The sequence below is a fragment of the Electrophorus electricus genome, chromosome 4 (assembly GCF_013358815.1).
Source record: "Electrophorus electricus isolate fEleEle1 chromosome 4, fEleEle1.pri, whole genome shotgun sequence".
Lineage (NCBI taxonomy): Eukaryota > Metazoa > Chordata > Actinopteri > Gymnotiformes > Gymnotidae > Electrophorus > Electrophorus electricus.
Window position 1 is genome coordinate 12,725,464 of NC_049538.1, and position 18,546 is coordinate 12,744,009.

Here is an 18,546-nt window from a genome sequence, read left to right on the forward strand (position 1 = left end):
TATAATCTATTCAGTTTCAATTGCTTAAACATCCTCCGTAAATCTATTCATGCTTCAAACTCCGTCTTAGATCTGTGTAAGATACACATGCAGCATTCAACGACCAGTGACGAGTCCTATATTTGGTTAACATAATGCTGATTCTTTTGCATATTCGAATAAAGGTTTCGAAAGTTTCTAGTTTTTAATAAGAGTTTGAATTGGGCTTGTCAATATTTGATGCTAGTATATTCGTGGGAAAAACGTAATCTATAAAGCACTACTACTACTGCTTCTACTGCAACTACTACTACTACTACTAATAATAAATGAAGATAAAAAGAAGACAGATTGCTTATGCATGTTTTTTTTTATTAGAACTGTGAATAATTTCATTATCGTACTGTTGGTTTATTGGATTACATATGCCATGTTTAATTGAATCATCGAGCATTGAAGGACGAAAAAAAGGAAATCGATCGCATCGAGAGAGAGAGAGAGAGAGAGAGAGAGAGAGAGAGAGAGAGAGAGAGAGAGAGAGACTGACATAGCGTGTGCCCACTTTTGGAACAGTGTCGGGAGTTGGGTTATATAGCGGCTGCTCTGAGTGCAGCGCACGCTCAGAGTTTTCGAGCTCACGGAAGTATGTGAGCGAGTGAGGAGGGCTTCACTATTGAGGCGGTCTCTCAGTTGAGCACAGCCACCAAGGCGAACAGCGCGCTACAAATCCGGAATCGACTCATGCACAATGCTTGTCTAAACCAACTGCATCTCACGAATTTGACACCGTTTTGCACACTGCCAGTTTCTGAGTTTTGATCCAGTGAAATAACTCCGCCAAGGACAAGCAGGACGGGACACAATGCACTGCCAAGCCGAGTTAAGACCTGCCAACGCCGGGCAACTCAAAGCAGCCAGACGTCGGTACAAGACTTTCATGATTGATGAAATTCTTTCCAAGGAAACTTGTGATTACTTCGAGAAACTTTCTCTTTACTCGGTGTGCCCTTCTCTGCTAGTACGACCAAAACCGCTGCACACGTGCTCTGGTAAGTTATCTGTTTTAGTTCTTTTTGGTTAAACGAAAAACAGCCATTTACACAGCACATCACAAAATAATACATGCATCGATGTCATTAAACATAAATCTGTAAGAAATGTTTGGTGACGTTTCATATTAGTCCGAAAATTATTTTAAAGCACAGTCAATTTCTGTACTGGTCACAAAATGCCACTGAAATTGTCTATAAAGGTGAGGCGCACCTGTTCGGAGTTGTATAGTCTGTAAAATCTTTTCAGGTCTTTATATGCGCCGAGAGAACTTATCGCTTAAATAACAACAACAATAATAAACGATAACAGGGCAGACGCCCCGCGTAAAATCGACATCCTGTGTGAAATTTATTACCAGTTCATTTTAGCGATTGGTCTTGTTCTAATTGGGTTAAATGCTCGTGCGCTTACGGCCCACGCACGGCCAGCTGGTCCGCGCGTGCGAGGGTTTGACAGCTTCAGAGCAGACGTGTTTGTGCTTAGCTACGGAGCTCGCGGTGGAGCACGCAAACGAGCGCCTGAGCGCACTTACACGGAGGAACTCATAAATCAGGTCAGCAGAGAACGTTTGGAGCATACACACGCGATATAAGCGAGTCGATTGCAAATTATTTAACGGATTCATGAAACAAAAAAAAAAGAAAAAGCAATTATCTACACAATACCGAACATTACAAACCCCGGGTGTGCTGTGCTTCCCGGCCCAGTAATGGTTTACAGGTCATCAGATTTCTTTTTGGACAGGTGTTTTATTCTACTTTTATATATACTTTTTATATATATATATATATATATATATATATATATATATATATATATATATATATATATATATATATATATATATATATATATATATATATATATAAACTTAATAATAAGTATAATAATACTTAATAAGTATTATTAAGTAGAATCTTTAAACTACAGGCTACATTATTTCTTATACTAAAATATGAAAAACTATCTCAGAAAAATTGTGTTGGTAATTGATTATCCGTTGGATAACATAAATAAAATGCAACTTTCTTTTGGACTAGTACAATATCGCTTAACTTTATTGTTGATTGAACGTAAAACACCTTAGTAGGCTGCCCCGCGTTATGACGTCGACATTTAGAAGGTTCTGGTCAAAGCCGCGTGGTATAACTCGCTATTATGCGCATTTTTAGGTTGTTGGTGTGGGCTCTAAAGCACGAGTTGCTTTCTCAGATTTTGGTATGTTTTGAGCAATAAGCCCAAAAGATGTGTTTCTTAGAATCATTTGGACTTAAAGAAAGCTGCACGCCAAAATATGGAATGATCGCAGTATCTCGTCTAAAAAAAGAAAAATAAATAGAAAACCAAAAAAAGCGATGTTACTGTCGCACTGCCGTGGAGGTGCTACCCAAAATGTTCCTCCCTTGACACACCGCGGCAATTAGTCCACAGTAATTAACTTTTGTCTTTTAAAACATCTCGCTCTTGCCCTAAGGCTCGAGCGTTCAGTTGCTTTTTTTGTCGCACCGTTGTTTCATACTTGGAATAGGTGTGTGACACACACATAATTGCGTGCAACCTAGGCTCAAGGCTTTGCTCTTAGATTCTGACTGCAATCAGTGAACAATTCACTATAAACATTCATGCGTATTTTGCTTATAGGCCATGAGTGGTCGGGCAGTTTTGCACAAGTCTGCCGCGCAATCCAATTATTCAGAAATAGGAAGACGCGTCACTTAGCAGCGCGCGGTGGTTAATGCGTGGCAGTACTTTTGTAATTAGTATAAGGATAAGGAATTATTTCAGCGCATTTGTGAATTCTTGCACCAGTTGCGCGTTGTCCGCCGATTTTAGCAGGGGCTTAACTCTACAGTTCCACGTGAAAATTCCCACAGGGCGAAACAAGGCCACAGCATTAGGGCACATAACATCTCGCATCGTTATGACCATTGGCGACAGGGAGTTCAGCTAAAATGCAGCTGTACCAGTTTACTTGAAGTGATACGGAATACACGATTTGCCGTGTAAAATGGTCAGACTAAGTGTTCGTCCTACTGATTATTTTTTTTACTTATGAACTACTGTTTTTACTTATGATCTACTAATTTATCTACTTTCAGATTTACTAAACGCAACACAACGCTTTTGTGTCCTCTTGCATAATGTCGGTGTTTTTGCCCACCTGACCATGCCTTAAGATATTTTTTGTACGCGATATTCGTACCAGCTGTTGTACATGTCCAGTAGTTGTGACAAATCTGAAATAGCTTATTTAGAGCTGACGTTGTACAACTCTATTCCTTATACCTGAGGAGTAAACGGCGAAATGGCGAGCCATTACACTTCAGTACGTGGCCGACGAGACAAAATAACACAAAATATCCCCAACTCTCTCTCTCTCTCTCTCTCTCTCTCTCTCTCTCTCTCTCTCTCTCTCTCTCTCTCTCTCTCTCTCTCTCAGATACACACACACACACACACACACACACACACACACACACACACACACACACCCTGTGTTCCGTTGCTTCCTATCTTCTTTAATGTATAGGGCTACCTATATGCTGGAGAGGTAGTCTGTAGTTTTTGGCAGCTTGGGGCAGAAGGATTGGGTGTCCATTCCAAATATCGGAACCCTACGCCCACCGTCTCTTTTTAAGCAGACCTGGTGTGAGACATTCTATACGCCAATACTCCAGTGGCTTGTAATTCTGAATTTAGACTTTGGCTGGCACAGTGGCTGGCACTCACCGAGATCCCGTTGCCTTACGGCTTTCGACACACACAGCAGAGCCGTGGCATCTCGAAGATGCCATCCACTGCTGTGACCACGTCGTACCAGAAGGGGCCGCTGTAACATATACAGATTAACTGGGTGTGTGTCAGTAAATTGCGGGAAGGGAGAGTACAGGAAAATGCTGCTGAAAATGAAAAGTTAAGGGTTAGTGTGTGCTCAGTGTTGTGTTTCAGAGAGTCCACAAACTCAGATGGCTAATATAGTTTAATTTATGTATTGTCTTACTCAGATCTTGTTTAGAGTAATTCAAATAATGTCTTCAAACTCAAACATCCATAGGGTAAATGATAACCCTTACTTAGTGTTCTTAAATGTCCCATGACAACGGTGATTTAAATAGTTTCTGTTAAATGGGATACAGCAAAACTATTATTTTACAGTTTGGAGATAAGAATATCTGCATATCAATTTCTTAATCAGCATGTAATCACGCTAATCACTTTCCCACCATTAACCGAGGCCACACGGCAAGAGTAATGAGCCACCTTTACAGTTTGACTGAACAGACATGTTTATTTAAGACTGCATTTTTTTATCTTGTTTATTTATTGTTTATCTTGTTTATCTAAGATTGTATTTCTGATGGAGAAGGGACCAAGTGTTCAAAGCCAAGCTATCCTGGGTCTCTGCAGAATCCATTTAGAGAGCGAGAAAGAGAGAAAGCAGCCCTTCTGAGCCAGGGCTAGTGTAATGGTGGGCCACACGGCTTCATTTAGAGTCTCGTCTCTCAGCGAGAAACAGGCAGAAAGCTTATCCGGAGCGTTTGTGCAGAGAGACGAGGGAGATGAAGATCGTGCTGGCGTAATCTCCTATGACCAGGACGGTGAAAAGCAGGGCTTCTTTTGCACACCGAGAACAGAGAAGACCTGCTGCTTGCTTGAAAAGCTACAGCAAGGTGGGCCTTGTGTAGTTCTGTAAGATACAAGGAAGACATCATTTAAAAAGGAAAGAAACATACTCACACACACACACACACACACACACACACACACACACACACACACACACACACTCACACACATACACACACACACACACACTCACACACATACACACACACACACACACACACACACACACAAGCAGTGTTACTGTGCGATGGTACCTAAAAAAAAGGTGAGGCTCTGATTTTCATACTGTTTCATACTATTGCCTCTGTGTCTTTGGGGCTGAGACCTACAGGTGATCCATCTGGGGATCTGGGGTTTTATGCCTACGGGAATTTAAGAGTGCTGAAAGAAAATTCACAGGCTTGTATTTCAAGTCTTAGCACTTCTATAACACTTAGAAGCAAGGCGATACTGACAGCTGTTCCGCCCGACATTCTCCTTATCGTGTTCCACCCCAGCGCTTACCTTTTGACCAGAAGAGATATTGTTAACGACAAGCTATCCAGAACGCGGCCGGGACATTCAGACCGAGAGTGTGGTGGTGGCGGCCTCTCTGTTAAGACTAAAATAACTCTTATCAGATTGGCTTATGCTACTTTATCAGAAATCTGTCATGCATGGCTGAAATGACTAAACGTTTGGCTCATCACCAAACGTCATACCGAAAAGAAATGTGTTCCTTTCCAACCCCCGAACACTCATTCAGGTTCATCCATTAAGTTGGTTTGATAGCTACTGAGTGGAGAGTGAAAAATTTCAGACATCTAATGAACCTCCACTCATGCTGTCAGCACTCATCTGAAGCAAAAACACTGCATACCGTCTTACCGAAAGCTCAAGTGCACGTCGAGTGCCAGGTGAACTCATCTCCACGGCATCCGATCCCTCGAGGAGCCGTAGCGAAATTGAACGGGACTGGTGGAGAGCAATCATGAGCTTAAAGTTTTGCTACCGGGTTCAGTTGAAAAAACACAGGTTTCGCCTTTCTTAGAAGGGCTGTGTAAACTCTGACAGTCAGACCACAATAGATGACTGACAGGCAATGGGGCTGAACGCTGCAGCGCAAAGCTATTCAAAATCCAAGGCATGTTGCAATAAGGAACTGTAACTACCAGTTTCCCCATGGCTAATTTCACATCTCATCTCAAGGTTCATTTTAGAACGTGTGTTGTCCATGAATACATTCATCTCCTGATGCAGGCTAATGGACCATAAAGGTTATTATCGACGTCCCAATCTTTAGCTTGACATCAGAGCCCGTGTGAATGATGTAAGGTGCCCCGTGTGAAGAGTATGTCCTTGTTAGCGTTCACACAGCACTAAGAAGAGCACAGCATTCGTGCAATCGGTGGAAACACTGTTCCCATGAAGTGTGCACATGTAAACAGAGCCTGCATATTTCTGCACTCAGTAAGAATGCATTCAGTATTGACAGCTTTTACAACCAGACTGAAGGACGAGGGCCAGTGTATGATGGTGATCAGTCTAGATTTCCAATGATCTGTTATGTATTAAAACCCTTACACTTAAAAAGTGTAAAGTGTAAAAAGTGCTTAATTTCTGGAAATGTATATTGAATTGTGTCTGTGTACAAGAGAGAGAGAAAGAGATGGTGAGGGAGAAGAAGGGAAAAAATAAAAAGGTGAAGAGGTTCCATGTCTGAACATGCAGAACATTCGTGGTGAGCTCAGCCCCTCTGAGATGAAGTCATCCTCGCTGTGTGTGCATGCTTGCCTACGTGCACATGCATGCAAACATGTGTACATACCTGTGTGTTGTGTGTGTGTGAGTTAGAGCTGCTACCCAGTCATTGATCTTTCCATCAGTCAGCTTGTGAACTTGTAATGCTTCTTCAGTAAGGCACCTGCTGACTAAAATAATGAAAAGGTGCACCATTCATGGCTTATCGCTAAGTGATCAAACTATGTGAAACACTGAGTGAAACATTGCTTTGAGTGGGTTATCCCGGGAGTCATATGTCACATAAATATAAATCTCACACTGTTCTTTCATTCTTTCTCTGTTCTTTTCTAATGAGTTAATAACACAAGGATCATTGTATTTCTGCGGTGACCTTCTATAAACCTGTTATTACTCTCAGCTTAGTTAAGTCCTGCTCTGCATTTTATGGACTCTGGCGTCTAATTTCTGTCTGAGAAAGAGAGAGATAGAGAGAGAAAGGAGGAGATTAAGGTTCGGGTTAGGGGATCACTCCCAGGGACAAAAACACAGAGTCCCCTCGCAAATTTATTACCCAGAGTGCACTGCGACCACGAACACAAGTATCACAGTAGAGTCATTATCTTGCAGGGGCTCAGAGGTTCTGTGTAAAACAGCCGTTGCGTCATCATCACAGTGTGGTTCGCAGTGCGGTTCAGTCACCTACATCAGGGGGGTCGGACCTCTTCACTTTTCTCTCTACCATTAAAGTGACAGGGGACTCGCCATTAGGGGGGATTTATTTCAGTTGGACATAATGGTTGCTTAAATTGGCCATGCAACAACTATATACAGCCTCACGATGAAAGCAACACAATGGGTCTCATGGTGCAATTTAGGGTCAATGTTCTGAACATAGATTATGTACACTGTTGGACTGAGTTGCAGTGTCATTTGGGTGTTACCCACAAAATCCTTTTTTACTCTTGTTAAATCCTGTCCTCAGACCATCTGAGAGACCCGAAGAGAACCATATCTTCTTCTATACTCAATATTAAAAACTATACTATTTCAGTGTGTCAAAGTTCATTTAAATGTTATCTCTTATGAATTTTCCCATATGTGTTGTCATTATTTGACAAATGAGAATGTTCTTGTTTGTTTATTGCCTGCCCCCCCCCCGTCTCTCTTACTGCCGCTAATGCTCCTAACTTCCCTACTGCCCCTACCTCCCTTACCTCCCCTACTACCCCTACCTCCCCTTTGCCCCACTGCCCCTACCTCACCTGTCTCTCTCATACCCCCAGGCCCTTCGTCACTCAGGGCATACCCCCTACTGTCCGTCATCACCCGCCAGCCTCCGGGCAGCGTGCCCCAGCTCGCTGAGGCCTCTCCGCCTGGCCGGGTCACCCATTTACCCCTGCTGTCGCCCCAGCACCCAGGGGCCGGAGAGCCGGTGACCAGCGAGACTCCCGTCAGCATCAGCAGCGAGTCAGAGGCGGAGCTTAGTGGGCCCCGCCCAAAGAAGCCCCGCCGCAGTCGCACAATCTTCACCGAGCTGCAGCTCATGGGTCTGGAGAAGAAGTTTCAGAAGCAGAAGTATCTTTCCACGCCAGACAGGTGAGCACCTGCCCAAAGTGGCTCAACCAGCTCACCTCACAACACGGGCAACTTCCTGTTTACTTTTACTTTTAAAAACTATGCAAAATGGTGATTTATTTTATTGTTTTTCCAATGTATGAAAATGCACCAAAGTGCAGTTATGATGTGGTAATGGATACCAGGTCTGCAGTAAAACACCACAAAAGGTATGCAGAAGCTGTTGACTGATGGGAACTGTGAGCCAGTGACTGATAACATCCTGATGTCTGTATTTGTGGAACAGCTAGTAGTTACTGCGATGCATACGACCATGCAAGACCTACTTTTTAAAGTCCATTATGGCAAACAAGTATCAGAATGTTTTCAGTGTTGGTAAATCAAACAACCTTCAGCGCGGTCATCAGTCATACGGGCTTATGGCGCAAGACTTTAAAGCCAGTAGAAACCAGAACTTTCAATGACATGTAAGGGTAATGGATTTTCAGACTTAGAAAGGCAGAACCCGAAGCAGATGTTGGCCACTCAGTAGCACCGATTATCATTGTGACATTTTGATGAATGTTTTTGGGAACGTCTTGAGCGAGGTTAACTAGCGTGAGCCAAAGGATTACGCACTTTACGTGCTGTACTCTAGACACGGGTTATATATAACCCTGCATTTGAATACCATCAGAAAGCCTTTAAGAGAAACACTATCCCCATTCAAGAGAACAGGGACATATGCCAATAACAGCAAACAGAAATGTATTACACTGATTCTATGCCAATCATTTAATACACATGCAGGTGTATATAAACCACTTTAGAGGTTTGTGCAGGGTGATGAGGTAATCTAGATGTCTTAGATCACCTCTCACGGCTCAGTTCTTCTCCATCTTTACGCGTTTTCCATTTTAATTTGGGCTTCGCGTTTTATGACCCAAACGTGCAGACAGAGGTCCCCAAAAGCCCTCCACTGTCCGACCTACCAGGGCTGGGGAATGTATGAGTCCTTCGGCCCTGCTCAGTCAGAGGCACTGATGTATTTGTTTCTGCCTGAAAAAGAAACAGGCTTTTGGGCTGTGAGTATTCAGCTGAGCTGAGGCCAACTCTTCGGAGAGAAAATGTGACAGTGGATGATGAAAGGGTCCGGGGCTTGGCCCACCCACAATCACACTTCACCTGGAAACCTGCAGCTTCAAACACCTGCATACACTCTGGTTTTAATTCACTAATACACACACACACACACACACACACACACACACACACACACAAACAGACATGCCCCCACGTAGACACACACACATAGACATGCCCCCACATAAACACATATACACACACACACACACACACACACACACACGCATACCAGATATACGCTTACATCTGCTGCTAGGTTTTACTACTACTTAGAGCTAATTGAAGTCCCAGCTGAATGAGAAACCCAAACTGGGGGAATTCCTGCTCGAATGAGGGGATCACCACACCGCCTCAGGTCTGAGTGCTGCCACGGCCCCACACAGCCTCTCTCTCTCTCTCTCTCTAGGTCTCTTTCCTTCTTTTCTGTCTGTTTCTCTCTCTATCTCTTGCTTTCTCACTATCACTTGGCCTGTTTCTTCCCCTTTCAGGTTGCTCTTTTTACAAGGCAATGTGATTCTTTTTTTTTTTTTTTTTTTTTTTAAATTTCAGAATTCATTTGCCTCAGAGCTGAGCACGTGTAAGCAACTAGACAATCAAAACCTCATAAAAGTAATGAGCAACATGCCTCAACAGATCATAATGATTTATGTCATTTTGTCATAATTGTTTTTATGAAGCAGAAACGATTATAATCATCAAGACCTAGTCAAAAATAACTTTCATAATGTAAGCTTTAAGAACAAAACCCTTAAAGCTATCTAGGTAAAGGGTAAAGTAGTTTGTATATATATGAGTGTGTGTGTGTGTGTGTGTGTGTTTCTTCCCTGAACGCTAATGTTGAGCAATAAGTCAGAGAGGCAGGTCCAGCCTTACATGATGGAGATGGAGATTATGGGACGTTTTCAATTGTAGGTTCTCTTCATCTTGATTTTGATAGACAGCAGCACAGAATTACAGTGTGGTTCAGTCAAAGGTTTTCACCCTTATAAATGTAGTTTTGTTTGCTGACAAACTGAAGTTTTTGACTGTAACAGATTACATTTTAAGTGGAACAAAAGATTGAGCAAGAAAGACAGAGAAACAGAGAGAGGGAGAGACAGACAGAAAGAGAGAATGTGATAATCTACTAATTTCCAGCAGATCTCTGTACCACATTTGAAGTGACTGATCACTTCGGTGCTAACTTCTCTGGCCTGTCAGAAGACACTCTGAGGGCAGACATGGGCAAGAATCTCCGGCCGACCGTTTGATAGCCTGCAGCATTTGATACGCCCCCCCCCCCCCCCCCCCCCCATCCATATGCCTTGCCGCGGCTATCGTGTTACCATCCAACCAATTGCCACATTAGTCATGGAAGTCATGGAAAAGCACTCCGGAGTGGCAGAGGGAACGTCGGCTGCCCCGAGCCGAGCTGGGAGTGCCCTTGATGGGATTACCTTTTCCTGCTGAAATAAACAGGACGGGAGGTCTGCGATTTGAGTCAGTCTGAGAAGAGCGTTGCGATCAGTCATGTAACCCCTCTCTGATAGGTTGGGGCAGCTTCAGCGATTAGGTGGACCCCTGGAGCACAGACGGCCACCCACGGCCTTTCAGTGTAGGGCAACAGGTGTCTCGTTGCATCAGTACCCTTCCTCTGCACTGCCAAGTTAACACAACTAGTGTTGTTTGCTTCCTAAATGGGACAAAAGGCATGTTTTTGAGTGAGCCTTGCCCACATCTCTCAGAGGTGACATTTACAATAGCAGCTTCATTGTTCGTGTCCAAAGTCAGTGATAAGACTGCTCTATACCTGCTCTAGTGCTGGCTCTTCCTGTTGTGCTATATTGTATTGGATATTGTGGTATCTTATGTATTTGCTCTATGTGTCTTGTGGCAAATTACATACTGTTTTTATTTGTTTGTGTGTGTGTGTGTGTGTGTGTGTGTGTGTGTGTGTGTGTGTGTGTGTGTGTGTGTGTGTGTGTGTGTGTGTGTGTATTTGGGCACAGATTGGACCTGGCTCAGTCTCTGGGACTCACTCAGCTCCAAGTCAAGACCTGGTATCAGAACAGACGCATGAAATGGAAGAAAATGGTAAGTGAAATATATACAGTACAGTAGGCAGTATACCAAATACATAATACAGTATACTAGAATACCAAATACATAATACAGTATAGTAGGTGGTATACCAAATACATAATCCAGTATACTAGAATACCAAATGCATAATACAGTATAGGTGGCGGTATACCAAATACATAATCCAGTATACTAGAAGGTATACCAAATACGTAATCCATTATATTAGAATACCAAATGCATAATACAGTATAGTAGGTGGTATACCAAATACATAATCCAGTATACTAGAAGGTATACCAAATACATAATCCAGTATACTAGAAGGTAAACAAAATACATAATCCAGTACACTAAAATACCAAATACATAATACAATAGAGTAGGCGGTATACCAAATACATAATCCAGTATACTAGAAGGTAAACAAAATACATAATCCAGTACACTGAAATACCAAATACATAATACAGTAAAGTAGGCGGTATACCAAATACATAATCCAGTATACTAGAAGGTATACCAAATACATAATCCAGTATACTAGAATATGAAATACATAATACATAATACATTCCAGTATAGTAGGCAGTATACCAAATACATAATAAGGAAATAATGTAATAAAATAATACAAAAAAACAAGACAACAATACAATAAAATAATAAATAATACAGTAATAAAATGAAATTTTGATACTTTCGCACATATCTAACACACATTATGATACGAATTACAAAATGAGGATTCTTGTAGTGCAGCAGAACGATAATTTTGACATTTCATTATTGGTAAAATGATTTATAACCAAAAGGCAGAGTAATACTAGTTGGGGTTGGGCCTAACTGGCATAAAACAGATGAGGCAATGGGAGAAATGGAGGCTCTGTAGCGGTTAGCAGAGGCAATCAGCGTCTCCCTGCCTATATCTTTATCTTTATCTTTATCTCGGATGGGCACAACCCTCTCTTTGAGTTACTTCTGGTGCTATAAATTATCTGCACATTATCATTATCTCCCTTCACATTGTGTGACTCACCGAGTACCTCTGGTTTCACAACAAAACGGACCACCTATCAGAGAACCTGGACCGTGTCATTAAAAATCCATTACACAGTTTTTAACCTGCTCTCCCCAGACTACTCCAAATACAGCAAAATGTCAAGCTATAGCCAAGGGGCACTGTGTGTGTGTGTGTGTGTGTGTGATGATTTAAAGGACAGTGAAGGGCCGTGTCAGTGCTGTCAGCCTGATCGAGGAACCAAAGCTGTGGTGCATGTTTCTTCTGAGATTAATGAGCGCACCAACACGGTCCCTCAGCGCCACACATTCCCCCTAAATGCTGTAATAACCACATTCACCTTTGACCTGGGCCCCATTTAACCAGTGTGTGTGTGTGTGTGTGTGTGTGTGTGTGTGTGTGTGTGTGTGCGCGCGCACGCACACGCGTGTGTGTGTTTCTTTAGGTGCTGAAAGGAGGGCATGAGGCCCCCACCAAACCCAAAGGCCGGCCCAAGAAGAACTCCATCCCCACCACGGAGGAGATCGAGGCAGAGGAGCGGCGACTGGCACAGTTGGCTGCAGAGGAGAGGCAGCGCATGGAGGTGCGGGCGGAGGCCCGGACACAGCTACAAACCCATGGGGAAGCCTTCCTGCCACAATCTCAGGACCTGAGCACCAGTAGCAGACTGAGCGAGCCTCTTCTGGCCCTGTCCCTGGAGACTCCAGGCCAGGACCAGGCCCTGCAGTTAACGCCAGACGCCGTGACAGCGAGCTAAACCTGCTTCGTGTCCGTCATGCCGCTCTCCCGCGCAGCCTAGGACTGAGAGTGTACAAAAGCACTTAGTGCCTCTGATCAGCGAAGCACCAAAGACATGAATGGGGTGAGGCCGACGCCCCTTCCGAGCCGATTGGACTAAAACACAGTCAGTTAACTCTGCTTGACATGCTTCGGTTACCTTTCTGACATCAGTATTTTATGATCGGCAGGGTACAGCCAAACGCACAAAATCGCATCACACAGGCAGTTGCACGTTACTCTGTCACAAGTGCATCATGTTCTAAATGGGGAAACCATACGTGTTTTTTTTTGTTTTTTTTCCTGAATGATTTCTTCTTACATCATAACAACATCCCAGATCATTGCTTCTGTCGAATGTGGTCCATATGTTTACTGCAGCACTGTGCTCTCTGCCAAAGATAATATAACTTAAATACTAAAATGCCCTTAGAGTGCCTTTTCTTCTTTAACAGCGTACCCCAGTAAATGCCAAACATGAGACAAGTATTGAACCCAGGGGTATATGTACAGTCTTTTATATATCCACAAATATGACTTTGTAAGCAAGCTTGCCAATCATGGGCAAAAACAGAGCTCTGTTTAGGACTTAAATGGAAAATTGGTAAAAAGCAGCTATTTTGTAAACTTTCTAAATTTTCTGTATAGTGGAGCTAATATGCCTGTTGTCGTCTGTAATTTTTAACGGATCGTCTGAAGAGCTTATTTCCGTTTTTTGTAGTGTGTGACAGCTTTCCGTATCATCATATCCGAATATCTGAGTCTTGGAATCTCTATGTATTAGGCCTGCTTGCGTATAGTCGAGCTTAATTTAAAATCTTTCAAACCCTTTCGCAGCGACATAGTCCAAGAGGGAAAAGTACATATTGTGAGGAACTATCTTATCTGATACGTAAAGTGTTTTTTTTTTTCTTATGTCTGGGAATGAACGCATGCTCAGTCCTCCCTCTAAAGTGTTGTTGAGCTGAAGCAGGCAGCCCGGAAGCATCGGAATCTGTCAGCGACGTGGGGGAATATAGTAAATCACTGTCGATGACGGTAAAAAAAAACAGAGGAGAAGCTGCCGGAGACGCCGCAGACGCATGCAGACGCACGCCTCCAGCCAGCTGCGCTAACCGTCGGCACAACCGGAGCTGTTTGCGCCTTTGCTCCACGTCGCATGCTACGCGCAATCCTCGTGGCCACGTCTATGTAAAGCTGTTGTGGTTTTTTTTTGAATTTGTTTGGAAAAAAAAACATACATATGAAAACTGATATATATATATATATATATATATATATATATATATATATATATATATATATATATATATATATATATATATAAATATATATATATATATATATATATATATATATATATATATATTCATATAAATTCTGATGCACATGTGTTTTGTTGGTGAGCCAATGATGTATTTTGTTTTTCACTTTATCCCAAGCAAACTATGTAATTTCTACCTTGACTGTGTGTGTGTGTGTGCGTGCTTGCGTGTGTGCATATGTGTGCGTGTGTGTGTTTCATATTTAAAGACATTTAATAAAGATGATATTCATGTACACTGGTCAGGAGTCACTCAGAGCAGCATATCTTCTCCAGTGGAATGTCGTCTTCTTTTCCACCTCGAGGTGACAAGGCAGATGTGCTGCCCAGAAACGGAAGGTGTCTTGTTTAAGACGCCAAGCTTTAGGCAAAGATTCCAGTCTCAGAAACCCCCCACTAACTTATCCCTGGACATTCAGAACAAGTGTCTTGCATTTCACAGCATATCTGTAGTTCCGTTTTTTTTTTTCAGATGTTGCCAGAATCAGTTTTCCAAAGGCTATGGAGAGCTGACACGGTCAAGTCATAAAACAACTAGTTACCGGCGTTCGTGCTGCTATTCTACGCTGCGTCTGCGGCCAGCCGAAACGCGAGATAACGCTGCGTGCGCATACACACAAACGACTCGTCTTGAGGTAGCGAGGCTCGGCCGATCCGAGTAGCATATAAACAAGCGTGCTGCAGTGTGATGACTGGCACATTTACCCTGCACTTTGGAGCTGCCCCGCAGTAACCCCGAGAGCCCCACCGCAAGCCAATCCGACTAGTTTGCAGTACAGCGTTCATGTGGGAAGGTAGCGTTCATGGATGATCGCTTGACAGAGTGTAAACTAGCAGCGACACATAAAGGGAACTTCTATTTCCTACACAAACACACTGGACATGCTTTCGAGCTAGCAATGCACGCGCATTGGTGTTCGTGTATGTACGTGTGTGTATGGGTGAATTTCTTGGCTTGAGAATGCACGAAGGTGCGTGCACGTGTGAGGAATTTAGGTGAGGGTCAGGGTAAGAGTAGGCCTGAGGCTAGCAGAGGCAGGTGGGGTCACGTAAAGGTGCAAAGACTGGAAGCTGTGCTAGGAGTGATAAATAAACCGTGTCTTTGGAAAACGTTCCAGAAGAACGTGCTGCTTAGACTCATCTTTTGTTCTAAATGTCACAACCTTCACTGGCTCTTCTGGCTAGGAGTTTTTAAATACCTTTAAAAGTCAAAGGCAGTGCTCAGTTGCATTACCGAAGAGCACAGTGCATACATGCATGCATACATGTAGTAAGCCATCATTAACGATTGGATTTAAATCCTCTCAATCATTGCAAATATTTAACAGCTGTTTTTAGCATTTCAGGACACAAGAAAACAACCTGCCCAACTGTTGCAACTCCACTGCAAACAGATCACTGACTTCGACTCGACTCCCCTGCGAACAGATGTTCGCTCGACTTTCCACCACCTCACAGGTGCACAAGCACACCAACACGAAGTACAAGCAGCGTTCACACACGTTGCACAGTGACACGGTCGACATGGCGATGACTGACGACCTTAACAGGCCGTAGGCGGCGGCGGAGCCTCTGTTTCCTTTGGCTTCATTTCAGTGCGTGAGGATCAGAGACTGAAGCAGGAATGAAGCACCTTCATCTCCCCAGCACGCTTGCATCCTGGCAACATTTACATCCTCATCGCCGTGGAGAGACTGGAGCTCTTCATTCGGGACTTTTAGTGTCGATCATGCCTGTATGTTATCACCACTGTCGGTAAGAGTTGTAGGCAGGGGACTGTGCAAAGAAATCCTTGGTTAGTCAACTTCAGCCTGCTGGATTCGGTACATGACTACAAAGACATGGTATCTGATCAGTGCACGTGCAACTCCCAGCAGAGAACAAGACAGAGAGAGAGCAAGAGGGGTATTACAACTGTGTTTTGGCATGGCAGGTCACAGCAGGCCCGTGGCACTCTGGGTAATTGTTGTGCGGCGAGGTGAGGAAGGATAATGGAAAACAGGTAAGAGCAGGTAAGAGCAGCCCTAATTGAAAAGGCTGTAATTTTCTCGTAACCCCACCAGGTTCAGGCGAGGGTCAGGCAGGGTGCCGTAACGTCAATCTTCCCGCCTCTGCCTGCCCAGAGCCCCAAACCCTCCATCCATCGCACGTCTTCACCTGTCAGCTTAGCTCCCTCCCCAGTGCTTTCCAGTTCGGCGGGGGAAGGAAAGCTTGCTGGCACATCCGTGCATCGCCTTCCATCGCTGTTCTGACAGGGGAAGCGTTTTCTGCGTGCCACGAACTGAAACCACATCTCCACCAGAGAGGCGGATCCTCCCCTAAACTACACAAACAATGACCCTCCTGTCCTCCCCTGCCGAGGGTGAAAACCTGTGCTTGCCGTAAACACGAATGAAGTCCATACACAGCCGATAGTGGGACTGCACCTTAACCAGGTCTGATACAAAAAACCTGCCTGGAAGTATATTGAATTTCGCAAGATTTCTAATTAGCACAAATGCAATGTTAAATAAACTTTTTTTTTTTGCATTGCTGATCTTAGTAGACGATATTCAGCATATTGCAAATGCCCTATTGGTACAGAAAGTATTGTACATTTTTGTACAAGTTCTGTAGTTTTAAAACAAACAGACAAGTAATTTAAGAAAAAAATTAAGAATTTATACTTCTCGCCATATGATTTATTTACAAATACTTGCCTTACAGCAAACAGTGTCTGACTGCTTCATGAAATTAAACCATTATCAGCGTCATTTCTTTTTCCGTCCTAAAAATCAATTTACTCCTCTCTCCAAAAGGCAAGATTTCCTTTCAGCTTTGAAATTATGGCACCAAAATAAATTCTGTTTGACATCATCTGTGGGGGAGGCCCAATCAATTTGATTGTCTTTGAATCCCTTCCTATCATTAACCAATCAGCAGCTTGGGCAGTAATCAGTCTCCTTCCCCCAACACCTCAGGAACAGCAGCACGGAGCTCTTGGGCTCAGACAGCTGCTGGCTTTGTTTCAGAGCTTTAGCTAACGTATTTAAAGGAGTGATTAGCCTTCTACCAGCCGCCCATGCTTGCTTTTAATGCTGATATACAGGTCAACATGCTGTCAGGCGTCTGCCTCCCCACCCCCCACACACACACGCAGATACACACACACACACACACTCACACACACACACACACACACACAAACACTCACCCCTACACATACAGACACATACATACACGTACACACACACACACACACACACGTACACACACACACACACACACACACACACACACACACACACACACACACACACACACACAAACACTCACCCCTACACATACAGACACATACATACATGTACACACATACACACACACACACACACACACACACACACACAAACACTCACACACACACACATAGAGACACATACATACACACACACACACACACACACACACACACTCACCCCTACACATACAGACACATACATACACGTACACACACACACACACACACACACACACACACACACACACACACGTACACACACACACACGTACACACGTACACACACACACACAAACACTCACCCCTACACATACAGACACATACATACACGCACACACACACACACACACATTCACCCCTACACATACAGACACATACATACACGTACACACACACACACTCACCCTTACACATACAGACACATACATACACGCACACACACACACACACTCACCCCTACACATACAGACACATACATACACGTACACACACACACACACACAAACACTCACCCCTACACATACAGACACATACATACACGCACACACACACACACACACACACACACACACTCACCCCTACACATACAGACACATACATACACGTACACACACACACACACACACACACACACACAAACACTCACCCCTACACATACAGACACATACATACACGCACACACACACACTCACCCCTACACATACAGACACATACATACACGCACACACACACACACACTCACCCCTACACATACAGACACATACATACACGTACACACACACACACACACTCACACACACACTCACCCCTACACATACAGAAACATACATACACGCACACACACACTCACCCCTACACATACAGACACATACATACACGTACACACACACACACACACACACACACGCCCACACACTGAGACACACATAGACACATACACATATATACAAAAACACACACAAACCCTCATAGGCTCCCTTGTGTCATAAGTTCATTTCCGCGTTT

At 43.6% G+C, this 18,546-nt stretch overlaps 1 protein-coding gene across 1 annotated transcript; it reads left to right on the forward strand.

The window, feature by feature from the left end:
• The first annotated feature begins 810 nt into the window (after positions 1–810).
• barx2 (BARX homeobox 2) lies at positions 811–14,134 on the forward strand. Its single transcript, XM_027032919.2, has 4 exons — positions 811–1,028; positions 7,665–7,977; positions 11,070–11,154; positions 12,609–14,134. The coding sequence occupies exons 1-4, from the start codon at positions 842–844 to the stop codon at positions 12,918–12,920; spliced, it is 897 nt and encodes a 298-aa protein (XP_026888720.2). The 5' UTR covers positions 811–841; the 3' UTR covers positions 12,921–14,134.
• The last annotated feature ends 4,412 nt before the right edge of the window (positions 14,135–18,546 follow it).

What these genes read in the sequence shown, in the direction of transcription:
- barx2 (XM_027032919.2), top strand. Translation starts at nt 842, where the DNA reads ATGCACTGCCAAGCCGAGTTAAGACCTGCCAACGCCGGGCAACTCAAA. An exon ending in ACCGCTGCACACGTGCTCTG is followed by an intron (nt 1,029 to 7,664) that starts GTAAGTTATCTG and finishes TCATACCCCCAG; the next exon opens with GCCCTTCGTCACTCAGGGCA. An exon ending in GCATGAAATGGAAGAAAATG is followed by an intron (nt 11,155 to 12,608) that starts GTAAGTGAAATA and finishes GTGTTTCTTTAG; the next exon opens with GTGCTGAAAGGAGGGCATGA.